The 22,952-nt window shown below is 39.1% G+C and overlaps 1 protein-coding gene across 3 annotated transcripts; it reads left to right on the top strand.

Annotated features, from left to right (window-relative positions):
• The first annotated feature begins 116 nt into the window (after positions 1 to 116).
• On the top strand, positions 117 to 18,861 carry WDR53 (WD repeat domain 53). 3 transcript variants are annotated; one of them, XM_029214149.1, is made up of 3 exons: positions 117 to 271; positions 5,402 to 5,897; positions 13,325 to 14,104. In XM_029214149.1, the coding sequence occupies exons 2-3, from the start codon at positions 5,418 to 5,420 to the stop codon at positions 13,919 to 13,921; spliced, it is 1,077 nt and encodes a 358-aa protein (XP_029069982.1). In that variant the 5' UTR covers positions 117 to 271; positions 5,402 to 5,417; the 3' UTR covers positions 13,922 to 14,104. The 3 variants fall into 3 exon arrangements, 1 of the variants encoding a protein (XP_029069982.1); XR_003792310.1 differs by lacking the exon at positions 117 to 271 and adding an exon at positions 18,297 to 18,861 and having other exon boundaries at positions 5,157 to 5,897; positions 13,325 to 14,659; XR_003792311.1 differs by lacking the exons at positions 117 to 271; positions 5,402 to 5,897 and adding exons at positions 8,632 to 8,638; positions 18,297 to 18,861 and having other exon boundaries at positions 13,325 to 14,659.
• The last annotated feature ends 4,091 nt before the right edge of the window (positions 18,862 to 22,952 follow it).

Genomic DNA, 22,952 nt, shown 5'->3' with positions numbered 1-22,952 from the left:
CACCGGCCGCACGGGCGTCCCCCGCCCCTCCCCCGCGGCTCAGCGCGGGCGCCGGAACGGCCCGACTCGCACGGCCTCCCGGCGGCGCGCCCGTGCCTCCGCCATGCGGGTTGAGGGCACGAAGCAAGGGCGCACGCCCAGCTCGCGCGGTTCCTCTCGGCCCCGGATGTGACTGTTTGGCTGAGGCGCCTCCCCCCACTACGCTAGATGGGATTGGGCGCCCACGGGTGAGGTCATCACCAGGCGCCTAGGAGAGAAGCTGGAAGCGCAGGTATGAGGCTATCGCCGGTGGGTTCCGGGCTATCCTCCGGTGCCTTTTCCCTTTTTTAATCTAGTGGTTTCGCGTCGGCTTTTCTGGACCACTTTTCCTATAAGTTTTCGCTGAGTCATTTGGGTCCCTGCTTCATCTTTCCAATCTAACGCATGAAATTTCTGTCTCCTTATTAGCCAGTCCTTCGGCAGGTGAGGTCGTGTTTTTCTGGTCAGGCCCTCTTGTTCTCCCTTAGTACCAGTGCTTATCAGAACGTGTGTCCCAGCGTGTATACAGCATGTGAGGTCGCCACATTTGAACACCTTCCCCACCCCCCCACCCCCCAGTGTTTGGATCACCTTAAAGTGCCATTTAAGTGCTTATTAAGTGCTACATTCTTTTGGACAAAATGTGGCTTTTCCTAGTCTTTCCTACTAACCCACGATTGGTAGGCGAATTAAAGCAGTGTGTTTTTAACTAATGAGACATTCCAGTAGGGAGACTGACATGGAGGCTATAATTATAGAAGGCTTCTTGGAAGGGAAAGAGTTTCATCATTATTTAGTCATATTGCGTTTTCCTAGGTGGCCAGAACGTTTTCTGACAGCCTTTAAAGAATGCTTGGTACGAGAAAATAATATCTATCATGTGAGCCAGGCAACCGACTGAGGCCCTTTACAGGGGTGTTTATATAACTCTCTAAACAACTATGAGATAATTATTATAATAATAGGTTTCACAGATTCCTTTAGTAGTCAATTCTACTGTCTTGCCTTTACGTAGTAAGGAATCTTTCCAAAAGCTCCCTTGCTGTGTATAGTCGATTTCTTGTTCTCCAGTAAAAACAGAAGAACAGCACCTACCATCTCTACTCTCTGATGGGTGGTGTTTGGTTATTACTTGCCAGTCCCTTCTTCCCAGATGTTTTTTCCTCCAAGCTTAGTAACCCAGATACTTTTCATTCCTACTAGTGCCAGTGCCACAGCCCTTCAGCCTCTTCGGTTGCTATCTAGCTTCTCCACATCGAGACCAACTTTGGAAAACTCAAACATGTCAAGAAAAGTTGACCTATACTTATTACAGTGATAGTGACTATCACATTATTTAGATGTCAGGCTTCGGAGTTTTATTCATTTTTCAGCTTTCAGCCATCAAAGGAAGACGGTCCAAGATTTGTCTGGAAAGGCACTGAAGTTTCTTTTGCAGCTTCAAGGATAAGTAGAGTCAGTCCATCCAAGAAGGGGACAAAGAACAGACAGAATGAATAGCTTTAAAGGCACAGACACTTGAAAAGGACAAATGGATACATGGAGGTATGACAGGAGTAAGTGTTTAGAGTAGAGAGCATTCAGTTATTAAAGACATTGCCCTCTATCCTGTCTGCCATGGTGTGAGGTAGAGCCTTTGAAGGATCTGATGAAATAATTCTGGCGCATCTTGTCCACTCAGTGAGGTGACTGTTTGTGGCAAAGTACCCCCCAAGTGGCCCAGGTAGGATTTCAAAGTAGGAAAAGATTTCCTTTATCACTACCTCCTTTTCTTTCTTGCCTGCTCATCACCCTCCTGATCATGTCCCCTCCGCCATGTTCAGTACCCTTTTTCTACCCTCTCACTGTTTAGAACTTCCATCTTTGCACCCTTTATAAAAATGTTCTTATAGTACCCCACCTTCCTCGCCCCCTCTCACTCCATGATCTCATTAGGTGTAAGAAGGAAGGAATCCAGTATCTAATTAAACTAATTCACACTGGGATATGATTAATTACTGTGCTTGACCCTTTAGTCATCTACCTAAGAGAAAAGCTAGTTGACTTGATACCTGAGTGTGGGGATAGTGGCACTTAGCTATTTCCAGGTAGGCTTTCCAGTCCCAGTAAAAGAAAAACAAGAAACAGTGGCTTGCCAACTCATTTCTGAAAGATTATTTTGATATAACCCATACGTAATTTTTCCCACTACCTCGTACCGCAGCAGTCTGATTGTTTAACACTTTTTGATGGTGATCTTCGAATGTGTTTCAAATAATAACAAATAATTTTAATTTTGTAGACTAAGTAAACAGGTGATCTGGGGGACTCTCGTTGAATCCCTGATCAATACTCTGCATGATAAAATTAAAAGCCTCAGAATGTATGGATTTCTGGGGCTTTCCCAACTCTTTTTCCTAACATTCCACATAATAGGTCTCTATTTTAATTTTTCTGACTAGCTAGGTGATCGGTGAATATCATCCATGTGGTGTAGAGATTAGAAGTTTAGTTTGCTCTTTACTCTGGTGCATAGAGATTAAGGTAGAGCTGACCTTGGACTTGTGAGAGTAATAGTCCAAGAGTTACTACTGCTTCCATTATGGAAAAATTTACAGGAACTGTGGCGTTGTCTATAATAGTCTCTTTAAGTACAAAATTCATTTATTGCCTAACTTCTCACACTTTGGGGTGAATTTAACCAAATGTATCTTTAAAATTGAATTAATCTTTTCTGGAAAAGAGTTATATTAGGAAGAAAACCTGCTAAAACTTTTGTCTGCTAGTCAGCATTTCCTTAAGTCCCTTGTGAGTAGATTTGTGATGGAGAAATAGAAGTACTAGAAACCCTGCCTCATTCTTGTCTTAGCAAAAACCTAACATATCCCAACAGGGATCCAAAACCTATATGGACACAAAATCCTAAAGCTGTAGGGGGCAGACTTCTGGACTTTAAAGTTAATTCATTGTAGAAAAATTAAAACTCTGACTTAGGAAATAAGTGGTCAATACCCTAAAGATTCATGACAGAGTTAAATAAAACTATTTGTAACTTTTCAGTGATTAATTCAAATTTCATATTTTAAGGTAGGATATTGTATTTATCATATAAGTCAATAGTCACCACAAATGACAGTTCCTAAGCCTAAATAATATTAATACCTTTCATTTTAAATTGTGTTAAGTGTCCTTTTTCCTTGGTTTATCTGGAACATTTGGCAAAAGTCTTTGTTATTTAACTACTATTTCAGTACTTGTTGGCAAAAATCAAACCACCAGAGTTCCCTGTCTTTATCTCCCTTTGAGTTATTTCCTCTCCAAACCTCTCCTTTAAAACTTGTTTCACTCTCTATTTAATTAGTTTCCTCTGTTTACTAGTTGAGTGCTTCTGCTGAAATTTAAAAATGTATCTTTTTGTCTTTTTTCCATTTTATCTGTATGAAAATTGCTGATTTTGTGATCTTGTTTCTGTTACTTCGATTACTATTAGATTGGTGATTTTTTGCAGTCTAGTTAGTGATTTTGTTTGTGTGTGTGGCTAAAAGTGGAGGAAATAACCTTTGTGTTGGGAATAGAAATTTTAGGCAGATCATCAGATTCTTTTAAAATTATTTTCAAAACAATTTTAGGAAATTTATCTCTGTACAATTGAACTAAATTCAGGTATTGTATCTGAAAATAGTAAAGCAACTATGGCAGTTTCTTACTAGATAAATTCTCCCTTGTCTTGTGGAATGAAAAATTAAATTTATCTAGATAGATTTGTTTGCTTCCTTTTGACCACTTAGAGTTGTAGAAATTGCCCCTATTTCCTTTTTCGCTTTGCACAGGAGGTAGTTACGAGAGGGGGTAGTATTATGTGGCAGTTACAATTATAGATACAGGCTGCCTAGCGTATCAGGAAACTAAATTTTGCACGTAAGTACTACTGTTATATAAGTTCAAGTAGGTGATAATGTGATTAAAAATATGTGAATATATTTAGAAGCAGTAATGAATTATTAGCAGCTTTCTAAGGATCGTTTTCTGCACTTTCAAAGAATACTAACAAGTTAAACCTGTTGTCAAGTAGAATTGTTAGAAAAAGGTCTTCATTGTTTAGAAGTTTAGGATCCCTTTATATTAGATCCCAAGTACAAATCCTAAGAGCCAGGTGACTTTGGGAAAATTATTTAACATTTCTGAGACTCAGTTTTATTACCTGTAAAATAGAATAATATTTACCAATCAGAAGTGTTGTTTTGAGAATAAAATTAAATAATGTACTGAATTAGTCTCCGATGGTAAGACCCAGGGGTTTGCATTTTTAACCAGTTCCCCTGAGGATTACTGGTGTAGTACAGGTTCTCAAATTCTAGCATACATCAGAATCACCTGGAGGGCTTGTTAAAACACATTGCTGGGGGCTTCTCTGGTGGCGCAGTGGTTGAGAGTCCTCCTGCCATTGCAGGGGACACGGGTTCGTGCCCCAGTCCGGGAAGATCCCACATGCCGCGGAGCGGCTGGGCCTGTGAGCCATGGCCGCTGAGCCTGTGCATCTGGAGCCTGTGCTCCGCAACGGGAGAGGCCGCAGCAGTGAGGGGCCCGCGTACTGCAAAAACAAAACAAAACAAAACAAAAAACACATTGCTGGGTGCCAACCCCAGAGTTTTGATTCAGTGGGTCTAGAGTGGGGTCCAACAATTTATATTTCTAACAAGTTCCTAGGTGATGCTAATGCTCCTGGAGACTATACTTTGAGGACCATTTGTGTAGTATATATGATGCCACTTTGACTAGCCTAATAAAAGTAAGAAAAGTGACAGTGGTAATATTTGTTGAGCCCTCATTATGTACCAGGCACTGTTATATGTGCTTGACATTTATTATGTCATTTAATCCGATCTGATCCTGTGAAATGGATGTTATTATTACCCCCATTTTATCGAGAATGAAAGTGAATTATAGAGAGATTCAGTAATGTGCCCAGAGTTGCCCAGCTGATAGGTAATAGAGCTATTCAAACCCAGAGAGTCTAGTTCTAGGGCTCATTCTCTATAAACATTATTCAGATAAAGGATATAACCTGATGATTGTGCAGCCCTTTCTTAAAAAGGATTTTTCTTAATTTAAAATAAATATATTTATTGTTTATTCTTATGTGAGCCTCACATCAAAGGCTGGAGGACCAGGCTTACCTGTGCCTCTGATTGCAAGGAAAGCCCATGTAGGCATGTGCCAGCCAGGTGCACCACAATCTTGTGTTCAACTAGGCTTTGTAGGCTTGATCTTCAAATGTCTTTTTTTATTGATTGAGTTTTTTAGATGTCTTTTAATATTTAAATGAAATACTGCTTATTGAATATGTCTCTCGTGAAGTTCTTAGATAAAACACGAGATTATAATTTTTCCCCCTTCTTCACAGAGTCATCTGAGCCATTATGGCAGTCAAGTGGACTGGTGGACATTTTTCTCCTGTTCTCTGCCTGAATGCAAGTCAAGAAGGGCTAGTGGCTTCTGGAGCAGAAGGTGGAGATCTCATGGTTTGGGGTGAAGATGGGACTCCATTAGGACACACACGCTTCCAAGGGGCAGACGATGTTACCAGTGTCTTATTCGCTCCCTCCTGCCCCACCAAGCTCTATGCCTCACATGGAGAAACCATTAGCATACTGGATGTCAGGTCTCTCAAAGGATCCTTGGACGATTTTCATGCGAATGAAGAAGAAATCAACTGTGTTTCACTGAATGAAACTGAAAACCTTCTGGCTTCTGCTGATGACTCTGGAACAATCAAAATCCTAGACTTGGAAAATAAGAAAGTTAGCAGATCACTGAAGAGACATTCCAATATCTGTTCTTCTGTAGCTTTTCGGCCTCAAAGACCTCAGAGCCTGGTGTCATGTGGACTGGATATGCAGGTGATGTCTTGCAGAGAGTACTTGGGTAATTTCTAGATGTGATTTGGTAACAGAATCAAATTATTAATTGGGCTAAATATATCTTTCCATTTTCTATTCTCTACTAACATGTCTTATGTATTTTATGAACCATAAGCTTTACTTCTACTGCATGTTTAATGCTAACTTGACAAAGTTTAGTAGATTTTATTCACAGAGTAATTATTAATCTTTTACTGTTCCTTTCTCTATGCTTTAAGACATTCCTAAAACATGAGAATTCAAATATTTGATTCTAAACATCTGTTTAAACAAAGTCATGCTAAAGTCAGAGTTTATCACCCACTCTCTACAAAGTCTGTTGTTTAAAAAAAAAAAAAGTTGGAGGGCCTGGATCTATTATTGTTTTTACTCTAAAAATCACTGGAGTGAGAATAGTCATGGCTTCTCTTTGGTGAGCATTTACTACTTCCCACTGCTTTACATTTACTACTTCCCACTGCTTCATTGTTTAGGGGCTCCCCCAGCACTGTTCTAGGCATTTAATCTACATTCCCAACTATATATTAGTATTTTCTAAGACTTGTGGCCACTTCTTGGCCAGTGGTCTTTACCATTCCCTCCTCTACCCTCCACACCTCCTTATAATTTAGAAATAATGAGGCTAATTTTAGTTGTTGTCACTATGACTGCCAGCCCCTCCCCACAAACTACTGGCATTTAGTAGGAAGAATTGGTAGTTGTCCTGCAGTGCTGGGGCAGCCCCTAAACAATAAAGAATTGTCCGACCAAAAATTTGTAGTGCCTCTATTGAGAATCATTTATACCTACAAGGCATAGTGACCCCATAACCTCTGAACTCCTTTTCTACTCCTAGGTCTTGTCCAAAACTTTAATAAACCTCCTATATTTTCTATCCTAGTGGAGATAATCTGCTTACTTGGTTAGGCAGAAAGACCTACACAACCAGTCAGATACCTGTTTTAAGTAGGCAGATTGTACAGTGTCTCTTTGACTAGTCATTCTTTCATCCTTAAGCTATACCAGTTTTCAATCACTGGTTCATTAACTACTAGGCATGGCAATAAACAATTAGGTGTGCAGCAATCACAGATTAGATAAGAAGCAGGCACCCAGAATTTACCATTTTACCTCCAGTTCTAGATGAGAATGTTTAGTGGCAGGCAGCTGCTAGAGAACAGTATAGGAAATAAATGTTTTGTGAGAAGAAGGCTTAGGTAATTGCTTTTTTTTTTCTTTTTTTTTGGTAATTGCATTTTGATTTGACTGTCAAGAATTGCTAAAAATACACTGTAGATTAACTTCTGCATTGGGTTGTGATGTAACAACAGTGGCTAAGATAATACAGCCACACTTTTAAAAAATTACTTCTTTAACTGACGTTGAAACTATAATTTCTTCCAATTTATCAGTATTTCTTAAAACCTGGTTATCTGGTATTTTTCTAAACCTTAAGAATAGCTAGTCTATGGGGGAGTCCAAGAATGTAGGCATAATAGTGGAAGGGAGTTCTTATCAGATTAATGATGAGTTATTTCTCTCTGAACAAGTGTGTTTTATCTCAAGGCAGGAACTGAATTATTGCCATATAAAATAGATGGGTTCAACACACCTATCTTTGTTATTATACAAATTATAAAAATTATACCCTTTGATTTAGATAGGCTTAAATAGGCAGTGCGGGCTTCCTTGGTGGTACAGTGGTTAAGAATCCGCCTGCCAATGCAGGGGACATGGGTTTGAGCCCTGGTCCAGGAAGATCCCACATGCCGTGGAACAACTAAGCACATGCGCCACAACTAATGAGCCTGCGCTCTAGAGCCCAAGAGCCACAACTACTGAGCCCGTGTGCCTAGAGCCTGTGCTCTTCAAGAAGAGAAGCCACTGCAATGAGAAGCCCGCGCACTGCAACGAAGAGCAGCCCCCGCTCACCGCAGCTAGAGAAAACCCGTGTGCAGCAACAAAGACCCAATGCAGCCATAAATAAATAAATAAAATTTTATAAATAAATAAAATTAAATAGGCAATGCTTACTCAAAGAGGCAGGGACCTTAAGAATGAAGTATGATTTATTAAGTCACTTGAGACTGCTTAATCTTTTATTAAATAGGCCCAAAATAATATATGTATAAGGTATAAAAAATAACATTAAACAAATACATGTGTACCACCACTCAAATATAGTTTTTTCTTATAAGGACCTTTGGAAATTTGAAGCCATCATGAATTTCTGTAGCATACACATTGGTTTTCTTTCTCTCTTATTTCCACATTTGAAAATAAATGGTTCAAAGGTTTGTTCTTTCTGGAGTTTGAAAGATCTCTAGTACAGAACTTAAGGACTGGGACAGTAGAGGAGCCTTTTTTTTTTACCCCCTTGAAAATGAATCTTTTATGTGGAAAGAAATGTTTTTGTAGGAGAAATTTTTGAGCAGGGTCACTTTGATATGCTTGCATTCACTTCTGAACATTTGCCACTTGTCCACTTTCTCTCCCTTTGACGTTTTATTAGACCTTAAGCCCTGAACGCTTGTATACTTTTCCTTCAAATCAATTTTCTTTAATATTCTTTTCCTTTAATACCTTACCTCTCTTGCTTAGGGTGATACTGCTTGATCAGGTGGTTGAGAAATTGTGAGATACCTTGGACTCTTGGGCAGTTAGGAAGAGTAAAGAAGTACAAAGGGAATGTCCAGGCAGGAACAATTTGGGAATCTTCAACACTTGGAAATGACTGCTGGGTTGGTACAATTTGAAATGGCTATTAACACGTTTAGATGATTTAAGTAAATACAAAAATGTTTAAGCTGCTGAAAACACTTTGGGTGTAGTTCATGTTTGGATGTCTTAGGGCAGAAAATATAATCCAGGCATTATGGGGCTATGTGAAAAAGAATTTGGGGATACCTGCCATACAGTTAAGCTAGTATATTTTGGAATGTCCATTTTCCTTGTGTTCAGGTTTTTTATAGAGATTGTTGCCATGTCAAGTTTTTTTTTTTTTTTTTTTTTGGCTGCGTTGGGGCTTCGTTGCTGCACACGGGCTTTCCCTGGTTGCAGTGAGTAGGGGCTACTGTTGGTTGCAGTGTGCGGGCTTCTCATTGCGGTGGCTTCTCTTGTTGCGGAGCACAGGCTGTAAGCGCGCAGGCTACAGTAGTCGTGGCACACAGACTCTAGAGTGCAGGCTCAGTAGTTGTGGTGCACAGGCTTAGTTGTTCCGTGGCATGTGGGATCTTACCGGAACAGGGATCAAACCCACATCCCCTGCATTGGCAGGTGGATTCTTAACCACTGTGCCACTAGGGAATTCCCTCAAGTTTTATTACTCATTCATTTTTGTTATATTTTCTGATTTTTAAATTTTTACTTTATTTCAATTTATTAGTATTTTGGCTTCACCCATATGTATAACAATTGGTGGCCTCTTGGTATAATGTTATAAATCCAATCCAAAGAGATTTTCAGTGTTTTCCCTAGTATAAGCAGAATATAACTGTTACCAGATGTTGCTTCTTTTGAAAGTAGGCCGAGTTAAAGGAAGTTACCTTGAATAGAAAACGAAATCCTTAATATAATCAACAGTAGTAATCTTGTCAATTCAGATCTGTGCTTTTGACTAAAGAAGGTCATGCTTATCCTAGTGTCCATTTTAAATTGTGAGTCATAATTCAGGGATAGTACTAGGGGGTAAAATACAGCTGTCTGTTTTCTCTGAAAGTATGAAGAATATTTTCTTTTTCAAATTGGTTGCTATGGGAAGAAAACTGCTAGATAATAGAGTAAAATCAGTTCACAGAGTTTATTGTTTTGTTTTAAACAGTTTTTAATTAGCATTTAATTTAAATTCGCTTAGTAGGTCCAAGATCATGGTAGGGAACAAGAACAAAAAGCTAAGTAAAATTGAAACTGTGATTAAAAATCTTCCAAAAAACAAAAGCCCAGGACCAGATGGCTTCACAGGCAAATTCTATCAAACATTTAGAGAAGACCTAGCACCTATCCTCAAACTCTTCCAAAATATAGCAGAGAGAGGAACACTCCCAAATTCCTTCTACGAGGCCACCATCACCTTGATACCAAAACCAGACAAGGATGTCAAAAAGAAAGAAAACTACAGGCCAATACCACTGATGAACATAGATGCAAAAATCCTCAACAAAATACTAGCAAACAGAATCCAGCAGCACATTAAAAGGATCATACACCATGATCAAGTGGGGTTTATTCCAGGAATGCAAGGATTCTTCAATATATGCAAATCTATCAATGTGATAAACCATATTAACAAATTGAAGGAGAAAAACCATATGATCATCTCAATAGATGCAGAGAAAGCTTCTGACAAAATTCAACACCCATTTATGATAAAAACCCTGCAGAAAGTAGGCATAGAGGGAACTTTCCTCAACATAATAAGGCCATATATGACAAGCCCACAGCCAACATCATTCTCAATGGTGAAAAACTGAAAGCATTTCCACTAAGATCAGGAACAAGATAAGGTTGCCCACTCTCACCACTCTTATTCAACGTAGTTTTGGAAGTTTTAGCCACAGCAATCAGAGAAGAAAAGGAAATAAAAGGAATCCAAATAGGAAAAGAAGAAGTAAAGCTGTCACTGTTTGCAGATGACATGATACTATACATAGAGAATCCTAAAGATGCTACCAGAAAACTACTAGAGCTAATCAATGAATTTGGTAAAGTAGCAGGATACAAACTTAATGCACAGAAATCTCTCGCATTCCTACACACTAATGATGAAAAATCTGAAAGTGAAATCAAGAAAACACTCCCATTTACCACTGCAACAAAAAGAATAAAATATCTAGGAATAAACCTACCTAAGGAGACAAAAGACCTGTATGCAGAAAATTATAAGACACTGATGAAAGAAATTAAAGATGATACAAATAGATGGAGAGATATACCATGTTCTTGGATTGGAAGAATCAACATTGTGAAAATGACTCTACTACCCAAAGCAATCTATAGATTCAATGCAATCCCTATCAAACTACCACTGGCATTTATCACAGAACTAGAACAAAAAATTTCACAATTTGTATGGAAACACAAAAGACCCCGAACAGCCAAAGCAATCTTGAGAACGAAAAACGGAGCTGGAAGAATCAGGCTCCCTGACTTCAGACTATGCTACAAAGCTACAGTAATCAAGACAGTATGGCACAGAAACATAGATCAATGAAACAGGATAGAAAGCCCAGAGATAAACCCACGCACATATGGTCACCTTATCTTTGATAAAGGAGGCATGAATGTACAGTGGAGAAAGGACAGCCTCTTCAATAAGTGGTGCTGGGAAAACTGGACAGGTACATGTAAAAGTATGAGATTAGATCACTCGCTAACACCATACACAAAAATAAGCTCAAAATGGATTAAAGACCTAAATGTAAGGCCAGAAACGATCAAACTCTTAGAGGAAAACATAGGCAGAACACTCTATGACATAAATCACAGCAAGATCCTTTTTGACCCACCTCCTAGAGAAATGGAAATAAAAACAAAAATAAACAAATGGGACCTAATGAAACTTCAAAGCTTTTGCACAGCAAAGGAAACCATAAACAAGACCAAAAGACAACCCTCAGAATGGGAGAAAATATTTGCAAATGAAGCAACTGACAAAGGATTAATTTCCAAAATTTACAAGCAGCTCATGCAGCTCAATAACAAAAAAACAAACAACCCAATCCAAAAATGGGCAGAAGACCTAAATAGACGTTTCTCCAAAGAAGATATACAGACTGCCAACAAACCCATGAAAGAATGCTCAACATTAATCATTAGAGAAATGCAAATCAAAACTACAATGAGATATCATCTCACACTGGTCAGAAAGGCCATCATCAAAACATCTAGAAACAATAAATGCTGGAGAGGGTGTGGAGAAAAGGGAACACTCTTGCACTGCTGGTGGGAATGTGAATTGGTTCAGCCACTATGGAGAACAATATGGAGGTTCCTTAAAAAACTACAAATAGAACTACCATATGACCCAGCAATCCCACTACTGGGCATATACCCTGAGAAAACCAAAATTCAAAAAGAGTCACGTACCAAAATGTTCATTGCAGCTCTATTTACAATATCCTGGAGATGGAAACAACCTAAGTGCCCATCATCGGATGAATGGCTAAAGAAGATGTGGCACATATATACAATGGAATATTACTCAGCTATGAAAAGAAACGAAATTGAGCTATTTGTGATGAGGTGGATAGACCTAGAGTCTGTCATACAGAGTGAAGTAAGTCAGAAAGAGAAAGACAAATACCGTATGCTAACACATATATATGGAATTTAAGAAAAAAAAATGTCATGAAGAACCTAGGAGTAAGACAGGAATAAAGACACAGACCTACTGGAGAATGGACTTGGGGATATGGGGGGGGGAAGGGTGAGCTGTGACAAAGCGAGAGAGAGGCATGGACATATATACACTATCAAACGTAAGGTAGATAGCTAGTGGGAAGCAGCCGCATAGCACAGGGATATCAGCTCGGTGCTTTGTGACCGTCTGGAGAGGTGGGATAGGGAGGGTGGGAGGGAAGGAGACACGAGAGGGAAGAGATATGGGAACATATGTATATGTATAACTGATTCACTTTGTTATAAAGCAGAAACTAACACACCATTGTAAAGCAATTATATCCCAATAAAGATGTTAAAAAAAAAAAAAAAAGCTAAGTATACCACGATGTCAAATTAGTCAACAGACTTGTTTAGAATTTCTGCTCTTTTCTCCAGGTACTATGCTAGGCATTAGCAAAGATGAATTAAATCTCAAGAAACTGAAAAGCTAGTAGTATATGTCAATTAATAGAACAGGGATTAAATATGGGAAAGAGAGAAGGGGGCTGGAATAGTTAGGAAAGCCTTCCTAGAGGGACACAATTTGAGCTATGCCCCTAGGATGAGTAATTTGGGTAATGCGAAAGGAAAGGAAAAGCATTCCAGATAAAAATGATTTCAGTGGTATTCTAGTTTAGTTTATTTAGTTGATAGGTATTTTTACTTTAACAAGCATAGACGAAAATTAATAAATTTCATAATCTTCAATTTTACCTGCAGAGATCAGGGTAGAATGACTCAAAGAAACTGGCATCTGCTTAAGAATTTAGATTACACTTTAATGGGTTTGTTAATCGAAAGTTACTCAGGATCTTGTTTTCTAAATTCTATCTTCCTTACTGCCCATTGGCATTCTAGTTTTGGCACCAGGGTTGCATCCCACTAGCATGTCGTGGTGCCATCTGAATTTTTTTCTTTTTAATATTGCTGGAAATGTATCCTACTAATCATTCTCAGACTACTTTGATGATTTTGTTAGAAGTGGAATAAGCATGTTAGTTAAACAAACTGACTAGAACCGTAACTATGTAATTTCCTCTTATTTAAAGGTGATGCTGTGGAACCTTCAGAAAGCCCGGCCGCTCTGGATTACAAATTTGCAGGAGGATGAAACAGAAGAAATGGAAGACCCACAATCACCTGGTCAGCTTTTAAACCCTGCCCTAGCCCACTCTGTGTCTGTGGCATCGTGTGGCAATATTTTTAGTTGTGGTGCAGAAGATGGTAAGATTCGAATCTTTAGGGTGATGGGAGTCAAGTGTGAACAGGAACTGGGATTTAAGGGCCACACCTTAGGGGTATCCCATGTCTGCTTTCTGCCAGAATCCTATTTGCTGCTTACTGGAGGGAATGATGGGAAGATAATGTTGTGGGATATAAGCAGTGAAGTTGAGAAAAAACAGAAGAGTCCTATAAAACATACCCACAAGAAGAAAACCAAAAGGGCAGCTTATACCAAGCAGGGTGGAAACACTCATGCTTCAGTAGCAGGTGAAGATGAACATGGCAAAATTTTACCAAAGTTAAGTATTGAACATGGAGAAAAAGTGAACTGGCTCTTGGGTACAAAAATAAAGGGATACCAAAATATATTGGTAGCTGACCAAACTAATTGTATATCTGTATATCCTTTAAAAGAATTTTAAATCCAATAAAACATTTGAAAAACTGCAGAACTTTTTATGGGTTAAAAAAAATCCTGATTCTTTGAACTATTTGTCATATGTGGAAATAATACCATTCCATCATATAAATTTTAAAACATTTGAGCAAAAGGAGGTAATTGGGTAACACTTGTTATAGTAAATGACATATTAAAATTTGGAGAATGAGAACTAATATTCACTGAGTACTGCTTGTGTACCAGCCATTTTACATGTTTCCTTTCTTATTCCAAATCAGTGAGGTGGGTTACTTTGTTCATTTTTTGCCACAGGAATCAAGACTCAGAGATGTTAAGTAACTTGAGGATCCAAGAAAATTGCAGGCACGATTACTTACCTGCAAAGGATCTTCATTGTCTTGTCAAGCCTCCTGCCATAGGGAAGCCCACATCCTGATCCAAATATGGTCACCACATTAGTTATAACATTAGTAATTTCTGATCCTAGGATGTCATGAGGAACTTTACCAAGTTGAAAGAGGAAACCTGTTCTTGCTTGTTCTGTGTAAAGCCCAGAAGGCTTTGCTGACAATCACCTTTTGCCATTTCTAAGAAAAGTGTTCCAGGTCAAATCAGTTTAGGATATTACGAAGCAATCCAGGCTGTGATGCTGATGGGACCAAGAATAAGCTGAAGTTATGAATAAGAAGAAACTCTGACTAAGCAGAAGATGTAAGGTAGATAGAAGAAGTAGAGAAGAGAAGCCAAGACTGTGTAGAGAGTAAGTTTTCTTTTCATCATGCCCTGGATTGCTGATTTCTCTGCACGTCCTTTCAGCTTCTGCTTAAATTGCTTACTCTTATATTCAAAGGTTTAAAGAGAGATTCTGATTGTTGGTTACCATTATCCTTGTTTGTGGAGAACTCTTTGATAAGCTCAATTTTAGTCAGAATGTTTGCTGCAGATGACAGAAACCAAACTCAAATTGACTTAAGGGAATAAAAAGGAATTTATTGGCTCATGTAACTGAGAAGTCCAAGGATAATCAGGCTTGTACTGCTGAGGTAGCTAAGCTGAAAGGATGTGAGTCTTATAGGTGCCTCACCTGTGAAAAGTCTTTCCTAGGGATGGAGTGAGAGAATCCTCACAGTAATGTTGAGCCTGGAACCAGCCATGCCTGAAACAAGTTATTTCTGGAGCCTTTTTTTTTTTTTTTAACTTGTGACTAAAAGTGTCCTGACCAATTAAGTGGGTGGTCAGTAAATATTGTTTAGTGATCTCACTTAAAATTTAAAGCAAGGAGAATACCATTTTGGCCCTAAAAAATTCATTGACAAGGACCTTGGCCTGAGTATTGACAGAAACAAGTTTCTAATCCCAGCAATGGGCAAAGTTCTTGGCCATTCTGGGCCTTGATTTCCTTTCTTGAAAGTGAAGGGTTGAATTAGACATCCCCTAAGGTCCTTTCCATGCCACTGTTTTATGAAATGAAAACATTGTCATAATACTGTGTTTATCCAGTGATTCTAATATTTATTAAAATGTCAGTAAAGACTAATTATCATGGGCAATCGCTGGAGATTAGAGGAATCTTTTGAAAAGTTACCCAAGTACAGCATCATCTTAGCTATTGAGCCTGAATAATGTTATGGGAACAAGGTAAGAAGTATTTAAACCAGGATTGATTTTTTTTTTTATTGAAGTATAGTTGATTTAGTGTTGTGCCAGTCTCTGGTGTACAGCACAGTGACTCAGTTACACACATACATACATTCTTTCTTTATATTCTTTTCCATTATGGTTTATCACAGGATATTGAGTATAGTTTCCTGTGCTACACAGTAGGACCTTATTGTTTATCCATGCTAAATGTAATAGTTTGCAACCCTAAACTCCCAGTCCATCCCTCTCCCTCCCCCTAACCAGGATTGAAACATTAGTTTTAAACTTTTTGTTGCTAATAATAGATACCCACTCAAGACTGCCTAAGCAAAAAGGGAAATTTACTATGGGGAGTGGAGGAGAAGAATTCTCTCAACCCAGAACAGAAATGTCGCTTGGCTCTACGTTTCTAACCGGGGAAATCTCTAACCAGGGAAGCCATCAAGAACCAAAGCAGCTACCCTTTCTGTCTCTCTGAGTTCCTGTGGTCACTTGTCTCTGCTTCTTTCTGCATAGTGCCTTTCACCTGACAAAAGATGGCCTTCCAGGGCTACATCAGCAACCCATTTCAATTCCAGAAGCTGAGTAGTGTCTAAGTTCCAAGGCCCTGAAGAGAATCTGATTGGTCTAACTTCGTCAAGTGCCTAGCTCTGATCCAATCAGCTCTGATCAGGGGGGTGTTGTCATTTAGTATCGACATTGCCAATGGGGCCCCCATAGGTGGGGAGGTAGTTCTCAGGGAAGGGGAGTATGGGCTGAACTAATAGTCCCCGAAGATCTACAACCAACAATTGAGATTTTGGCAGATTTACAGTGTGAAAATTATATGCAAAATGAACCCTTCTTGGGTCAGCCATTTTACTACAGTTTGACTTTCAATTTTCAAACAATAAGATACACCCAGATTACTTTAGTTAATGAGAGTTTGAAGAATGGTAAAGTAAGCAAAATAAAGTGCCTCAGCCTGGGCTTACAGAGAATCAGGGTACCATTTTGGTTTTGGGGTTTTGGGGGGCGGGTTTGTTTGTTTTTTACCACACCATGCAGCATGCAGGATCTTAGTTCCCTGACCAGGGATTGAACCTGCACCCCCTGTGCAGTGGAAGCACAGAGTCTTAACCAGTGGACTGCCAGGGAAGTCCCAGGATACTATTTTGAATATTCTTAGCTCGATTAGTCAGCTGGCCCCTCAGATAACTGAGTAAGAACTTAAGTGGCCTCGCTTTAGAAGTGGGCATCCAATGTCCCCAATCTATAGAAGGCTGAAAATGTGCCCCAAAGATATCAGGTTCTAATCCCTGGAACCTGTAAATGTTACTTTATTTGGTAAAAGGATCTTTGTAGATATAAGTTACAAATAGTAAAGGATTATGTTAAAGGAACATAATTGTATACTTACCTTTATACTTTATTAGAGTGTAAGATGCTTGGGGGCAAGGATCTGCCTTTTGAGTTTCAGAGCTTGTGGTTTGGCCTGACCTGAACCACCCAGCTCACACAAAAAAAATCATCATTAAATCTTAAATGAATCAAGGGAGGTCCAGAAGGTGAAAATGTTAAGAGATGTGGATAGAACAAAATAACAATAAAGGTCAACCTGAAGGGAGCTAGTAGCAGGGTTGCCTGGCAACCAGATTGAACCCTTTCTTTGTAATGCTTCAGGTTATTTTTAACACCAGCTATCAGGACTAAACATGGCTCTCCCAACCAGTGCTCAATTCACAAACACCCAGACATGCTCATCATTTCACATTTGATGTTCTCTCCAAATTACAATCAGTTGTGCTCCAGGATAGACAATCCTGAGGCTGATGCAGTGCCCACCCAGTTGCTTCTCCCTTCCAAGAGCAGAAATACCTTCAGGATTAATCAGTCACCCTCTGGCAGAATTATGTATAATCCTGATGCCTTAACCTATGAATAGCTCTCCCATGACCTCAGTTTTCCTGTTTACATGCAAAGAATTAATGAAAAACAGAGTACTATACTGCACATGTGCTGTGTGTGTGTATTTGGCTTTCTGAACTATTTGAAAGTGAGATACCATGACACTTGACCTCAAAATACATCAGCATGCATCTCCTAAAAAGGATACTTTTATATATAACCATAGTACTGATCTCATACCCAAGAAACTTAGCAATAATTCACATTCTTGCCCTTAGCCAGCCAATTGTGACAAATATCGTCCTTACTGCACTGAAGTCTGGTGGTGAGAGAGGGTGGCAGCCAGAACTGCAGAAGATGGGTCCCTCAGCCATGGGCAGGGCTTATGGAAATGAGAGGGAACAAGAAGGACCTTGTGGCTTAGTCTGGGGTCTGAACAGAGATAGGTGTCCCTTGTAGCCAACCCTCTTCCCGTGGCACATCCCCAGTGGGGAACACTGCCCCTTCCTCTGGGCTAAGGTTCATTTTAGAGACTAAGTTGTCAGGCAAAAGGGACATTGTTGAAGAGTGAGGACATGAGTCTCAACTGGAGTGAACAAAATACCCTATCACCAACACCACCTGGGCCATACTCCAACTAGAGAGAGAGGATTTAATCTAGGCCCAGTAGAGGACATGGGAGAAATTCAGAACAACCCTCATATACCTGGAGAGAGCCCCTGCCATACCCTCGTATCCTTGGTGGAGGAAAGGACTGGGCTGGGGTTTAACAGAGCCTCCATCAGGTCTTCTTCTCTATAGCCATAAAAAACGCTTAAGGAGAGTGACCCAAAGTTCACTTGAGCATGATTTTCCTATAATCATTCTAGGCAATGAATGAAGAAGCATCCAGAGCATGCAGTGATCAAGTATCAATAAAAACAATTCTTACTGGGACTTCCCTGGTGGCACAGTGGTTAAGAATCTGCCTGCCAATTCAGGGGAGACGGGTTCAATCCCTCGTATGGGAAGATCCCACATGCTGCAGAGCAACTAAGCCCATGCGCCACAACTACTGAGCCTGCATTCTAGAGCCCAAGAGCCACAACTACTGAGCCCATGCACAACTACTGAGCCCACGTGCTGCAACTACTGAAGCCAACGTTCTCTAGGGTCTGTGTGCCACATCTACTAAGCCCACATGCTACAACTACTGAAGCCCACACCCCGCAACAAGAGAAGCCACTGCAATGAGAAGCCCATGCAATGCAATGAAGAGTAGCCCCCGCTTGCCACAACTAGAGAGCCCGTGTGCAGCAACAAAGACCAAATGTAGCCAAAAAACAAAACCCAAGAAAACCCCAATTCTTACTGACTTATAAATGTTGACACAACAGGTCACAAATAGGTAGCAACCTGAAAATTGAATGCATTTTTCTGTTATGAACAAGATGGTTAAACATGTTACAAACCAATGTGTGGCTAGATAAATGCAAATGTTAATATTTTATTAAAAATTAAGATATAAAAGTCTCAACTAAAAGACTGTTGATTCTACTCAATAAAATCAGTAAAGTTGAAGTGTATAAAGTGAATACACAGAAATGAGTTGCTTTTCTATACACCAATAGTGAAACATCTGAAAAGGAATAAAACTATCCTATTCACAATAGGATCAAAACAATAAAATGGGGCTTCCCTGGTGGCGCACTGGTTGAGAGTCCGCCTGCCGATGCAGGGGACATGGGTTCGTGCCCCGGTCCGGGAAGATCCCACATGCCGTGGGGCGGCTGGGCCCGTGAGCCATGGCCGCTGGGCCTGCATGTCCGGAGCCTGTGCTCCACAACGGGAGAGGCCACAACAGTGAGAGGCCCGCATACTGCAAAAAAAAAAGCAAAACAAAACAATAAAATACCTAAGAATCAATAAACCAAAAAAGTGAAAGATCTGTAAAATGAAAACTACAAGACCTTGCTTAAAGAAATCGAAGAAGACAAACAAATGGAAAGACACGTGTCCGCATGGAATGGAAGAGTTAATATTGTTAAAATGAACATGCTACACACAGCCATCTGTAGATTCAATGTAATCCCTATCAAACTTTCAATGGCATTTTTCAAATAGAGAAAAAATAATCCTAAGATGTATATGGCACCACAAAAAAACCCAAATAGCTAAGGCAATCCTGAGAAAGAAAAACAAAGCCACCACACATCCTGATATGGGACTACACAATAAAGCTATAGTAATTAAACGAGTATGGTACTGGCATAAAAATGGACACACAGACCAATGGAAGAAAATAGTGCAGAATTAAACTTCCACATATATGGTCAGCTATTACTTGATAAGTGAGCTGGGAACATCAGGTTGGGATAGGATAGTTTCTTCAGCAAATGGTGTTGGGAAACCTGGAAAACCACATGCAGAAAAATGAAATTTTACCCCTATCTTACACTACTCATAAAAACCAACTTGAAATTAACTTGAAAGACTTAAACATAAGACCTGAAACCATAAAGACTTAAACATAAGACCTCCTCACCAGGAGGGAGGAAGCTCCTCAATATCAGTACTCACAATGGTTTTTTGGACCAAAACCACAAACAACAAAAGAAAACACAGTGGGACTCCATCAAATTTAAAAGCTTCCACACAGAGGGCAGACAGCAGAAGAAGAACTACAATCCTGCAGCCTGTGGAACAAAAACCAAATTCACAGAAAGACAGACAAGATGAAAAGGGCTATGTACCAGATGAAGGAACAAGATAAAACCCCAAAAAAACAACTAAATGAAGTGGAGATAGGCAACCTTCCAGAAAAAGAATTCAGAATAATGATACTGAAGATGATCCAGGACCTTGGAAAAAGAATGGAGGCAAAGATTGAGAAGATGCAAGAAATGTTTAACAAAGAGCTAGAAGAATTAAAGCACAAATAAACAGAGATGAATACAATAACTGAAATGAAAAATACACTAGAAGGAATCAATAGCAGAATAACTGAGGCAGAAGAATGGATAAGTGACCTGGAAGACAGAATGGTGGAATTCACTGCTGCTGAACAGAATAAAGAAAAAAGAATGAAAAGAAATGAAGACAGCCTAAGAGACCTCTGGGAAAACACTAAACTCGACAACATTTGCATTATAGGGGTCCCAGAAGGAGGAGAGAGAGAAACAACCCGAGACAATATTTGAAGAGATTAATAGTCAAAAAATTCCCTAACATGGGAAAGGAAATAGCCACCCAAGTGGAGGAAGTGCAGAGAGTCCCAGGCAGGAGAAACCCAAGGAGAAACACACTGAGACACATAGTAATCAAATTGGCAAAAATTAAAGACAAAGAAAAATTACTGAAAGCAGCAAAGGAAAAATGACAAATAACATACAAGGGAACTCCCATAAGGTTAACAGATGATTTCTCAGCAGAAACTCTACAAGCCAGAAGGGACTGGCATGACATATTTAAAGTGATGAAAGGGAAAAACCTACAACCAAGATGACTCTACCCTGCAAGGACCTCATTCAGATTTGATGGAGAAATCAAAAGCTTTACAGACAAGCAAAAGCTAAGAGAATTCAGCACCACCAAACCACCTCTACAACAAATGCTAAAGGAACTTCTCTAAGTAGGAAATACAAAAGAAAAGGACTTACAAAAACAAACCCAAAACAATTAAGAAAATGGTCATAGGAACATATATATCGATAATTACCTTAAACGTGAATGGATTAAATGCTCCAACCAAAAGACACAGGCTTGCTGAATGGATACAAAAACAAGACCCATATACATGCTGTCTACAAGAGACCCACTTCAGACCTAGGAACACATACAGACTGAAAGTGAGGGCATGGAAAAAGATATTCCATGCAAATGGGAATCAAAAGAAAGCTGGAGTAGCAATACTCATATCAGATAAAATAGACTTTAAAATAAAGAATGTTACAAGAGACAAGGAAGGACACTACATAATGATCAAGGGAACAATCCAAGAAGAAGATATAACAATTGTAAATATTTATGCACCCAACATAGGAGCACCTCAATACATAAGGCAACTGCTAACAGCTATACAAGAGGAAATTGACAGTAACACAATAATAGTGGGGACTTTAACACTTCACTTACTCCAATGGACACATCATCCAGACAGAAAATTAATAAGGAGACACAAGCTTTAAATGACTCAATAGACCAGGTAGATTTAATTGATATTTATAGGACATTCCATCCAAAAACAGCAGGTTACACTTTCTTCTCAAGTGGGAATGGAACATTCTCCAGGATAGATCACATCTTGGGTCACAAATCAAGCCACAGTAAATTTAAGAAAATTGAAATCAAATCAAACATCTTTTCTGACCACAATGCTCTGAGATTAGAAATGAAGTACAGGGAAAAAAATGTAAAAAAGACAAACACATGGAGGCTAAACAATACGTTACTAAATAACCAAGAGATCACTGAAGAAATCAAAGAGGAAATCAGAAAATACCTAGAGACAAATGACACTGAAAACACAACAATCCAAAAACTATGGGATGCAGCAAAAGCAGTTCTAAGAGGGAAGTTTATAGCTATACAAGCCTACCTCAAGAAATAAGAAAAATCTCAAATAAAATATCTAACCTTACAACTAAAGGAACCAGAGAAAGAAGAACAAACAAAACCCAAAGTTAGCAGAAGGAAAGAAATCATAAAATCAGAGCAGAAATAAATGAAATAGAAACAAAGAAAACAATAGCAAAGATCAATAAAACTAAAAGCTGGTTCTTTGAGAAGATAAACAAAATTGATAAACCATTACCCAGACTCATCACGAAAAAGAGGGAGAGGACTCAAATCAATACAATTAAAAATGAAAAAGGAGAAGTTACAACAGACACTGCAGAAATACAAAGCATCCTAAGAGATTACTACAAGCAACCCTATGCCAATAAAATGGACAACCTGGAAGAAATGGACAAATTCTTCCAAAGGTATTACCTTCCAAGACTGAACCAGGAAGAAATAGAAAATATGAACAGACCAATCACAAGTAATGAAATTGAAACTGTGATTAAAAATCTTCCAACAAACAAAAGTCCAGGACTGGATGGCTTCACAGGTGAATTCTATCAAACATTTAGAGAAGAGCTAACACCCATCCTTCTCAAACTCTTACAAAAAACTGTGGAGGCAGGAACACTCCCAAACTAATTCTATGAGGCGACCATCACCCTGATACCAAAACCAGACAAATATACTACAAAAAAAGAAAATTACAGACCAATATCACTCATGAATATAGATGCAAAAATCCTCAACAAAATACTAGCAAACAGAATCCACCAACACATTAAAAGGATCATACACCATGACCAAGTAGGATTTATCCCAGGGATGCAAGGATTCTTCAGTATACTCAAATCAATCCATGTGATACACTGTATTAACAAATTGAAGAATAAAAACCATATGATCATCTCAATAGATGCAGAAAAAGCTTTTGACAAAATTCAACACCCATTTATGATAAAAACTCTCCAGAAAGTGGGCAT

This window comes from Monodon monoceros, unplaced genomic scaffold (genome assembly GCF_005190385.1).
Source record: "Monodon monoceros isolate NGI ecotype Baffin Bay Population unplaced genomic scaffold, NGI_Narwhal_1 Super_Scaffold_11, whole genome shotgun sequence".
NCBI classification, from domain to species: Eukaryota; Metazoa; Chordata; class Mammalia; order Artiodactyla; family Monodontidae; genus Monodon; species Monodon monoceros.
Note: the sequence above shows the minus strand (reverse complement) of the source record. Positions and strands in the feature narration are given on the sequence as shown.

Excerpts from the sequence above, each read along its gene's own strand:
- WDR53 (XM_029214149.1), top strand. The coding sequence starts at position 5,418 with ATGGCAGTCAAGTGGACTGGTGGACATTTTTCTCCTGTTCTCTGCCTG. Across the intron at positions 5,898-13,324 it reads CATGTGGACTGGATATGCAG|GTGATGCTGTGGAACCTTCA; the intron begins GTGATGTCTTGC and ends TCTTATTTAAAG.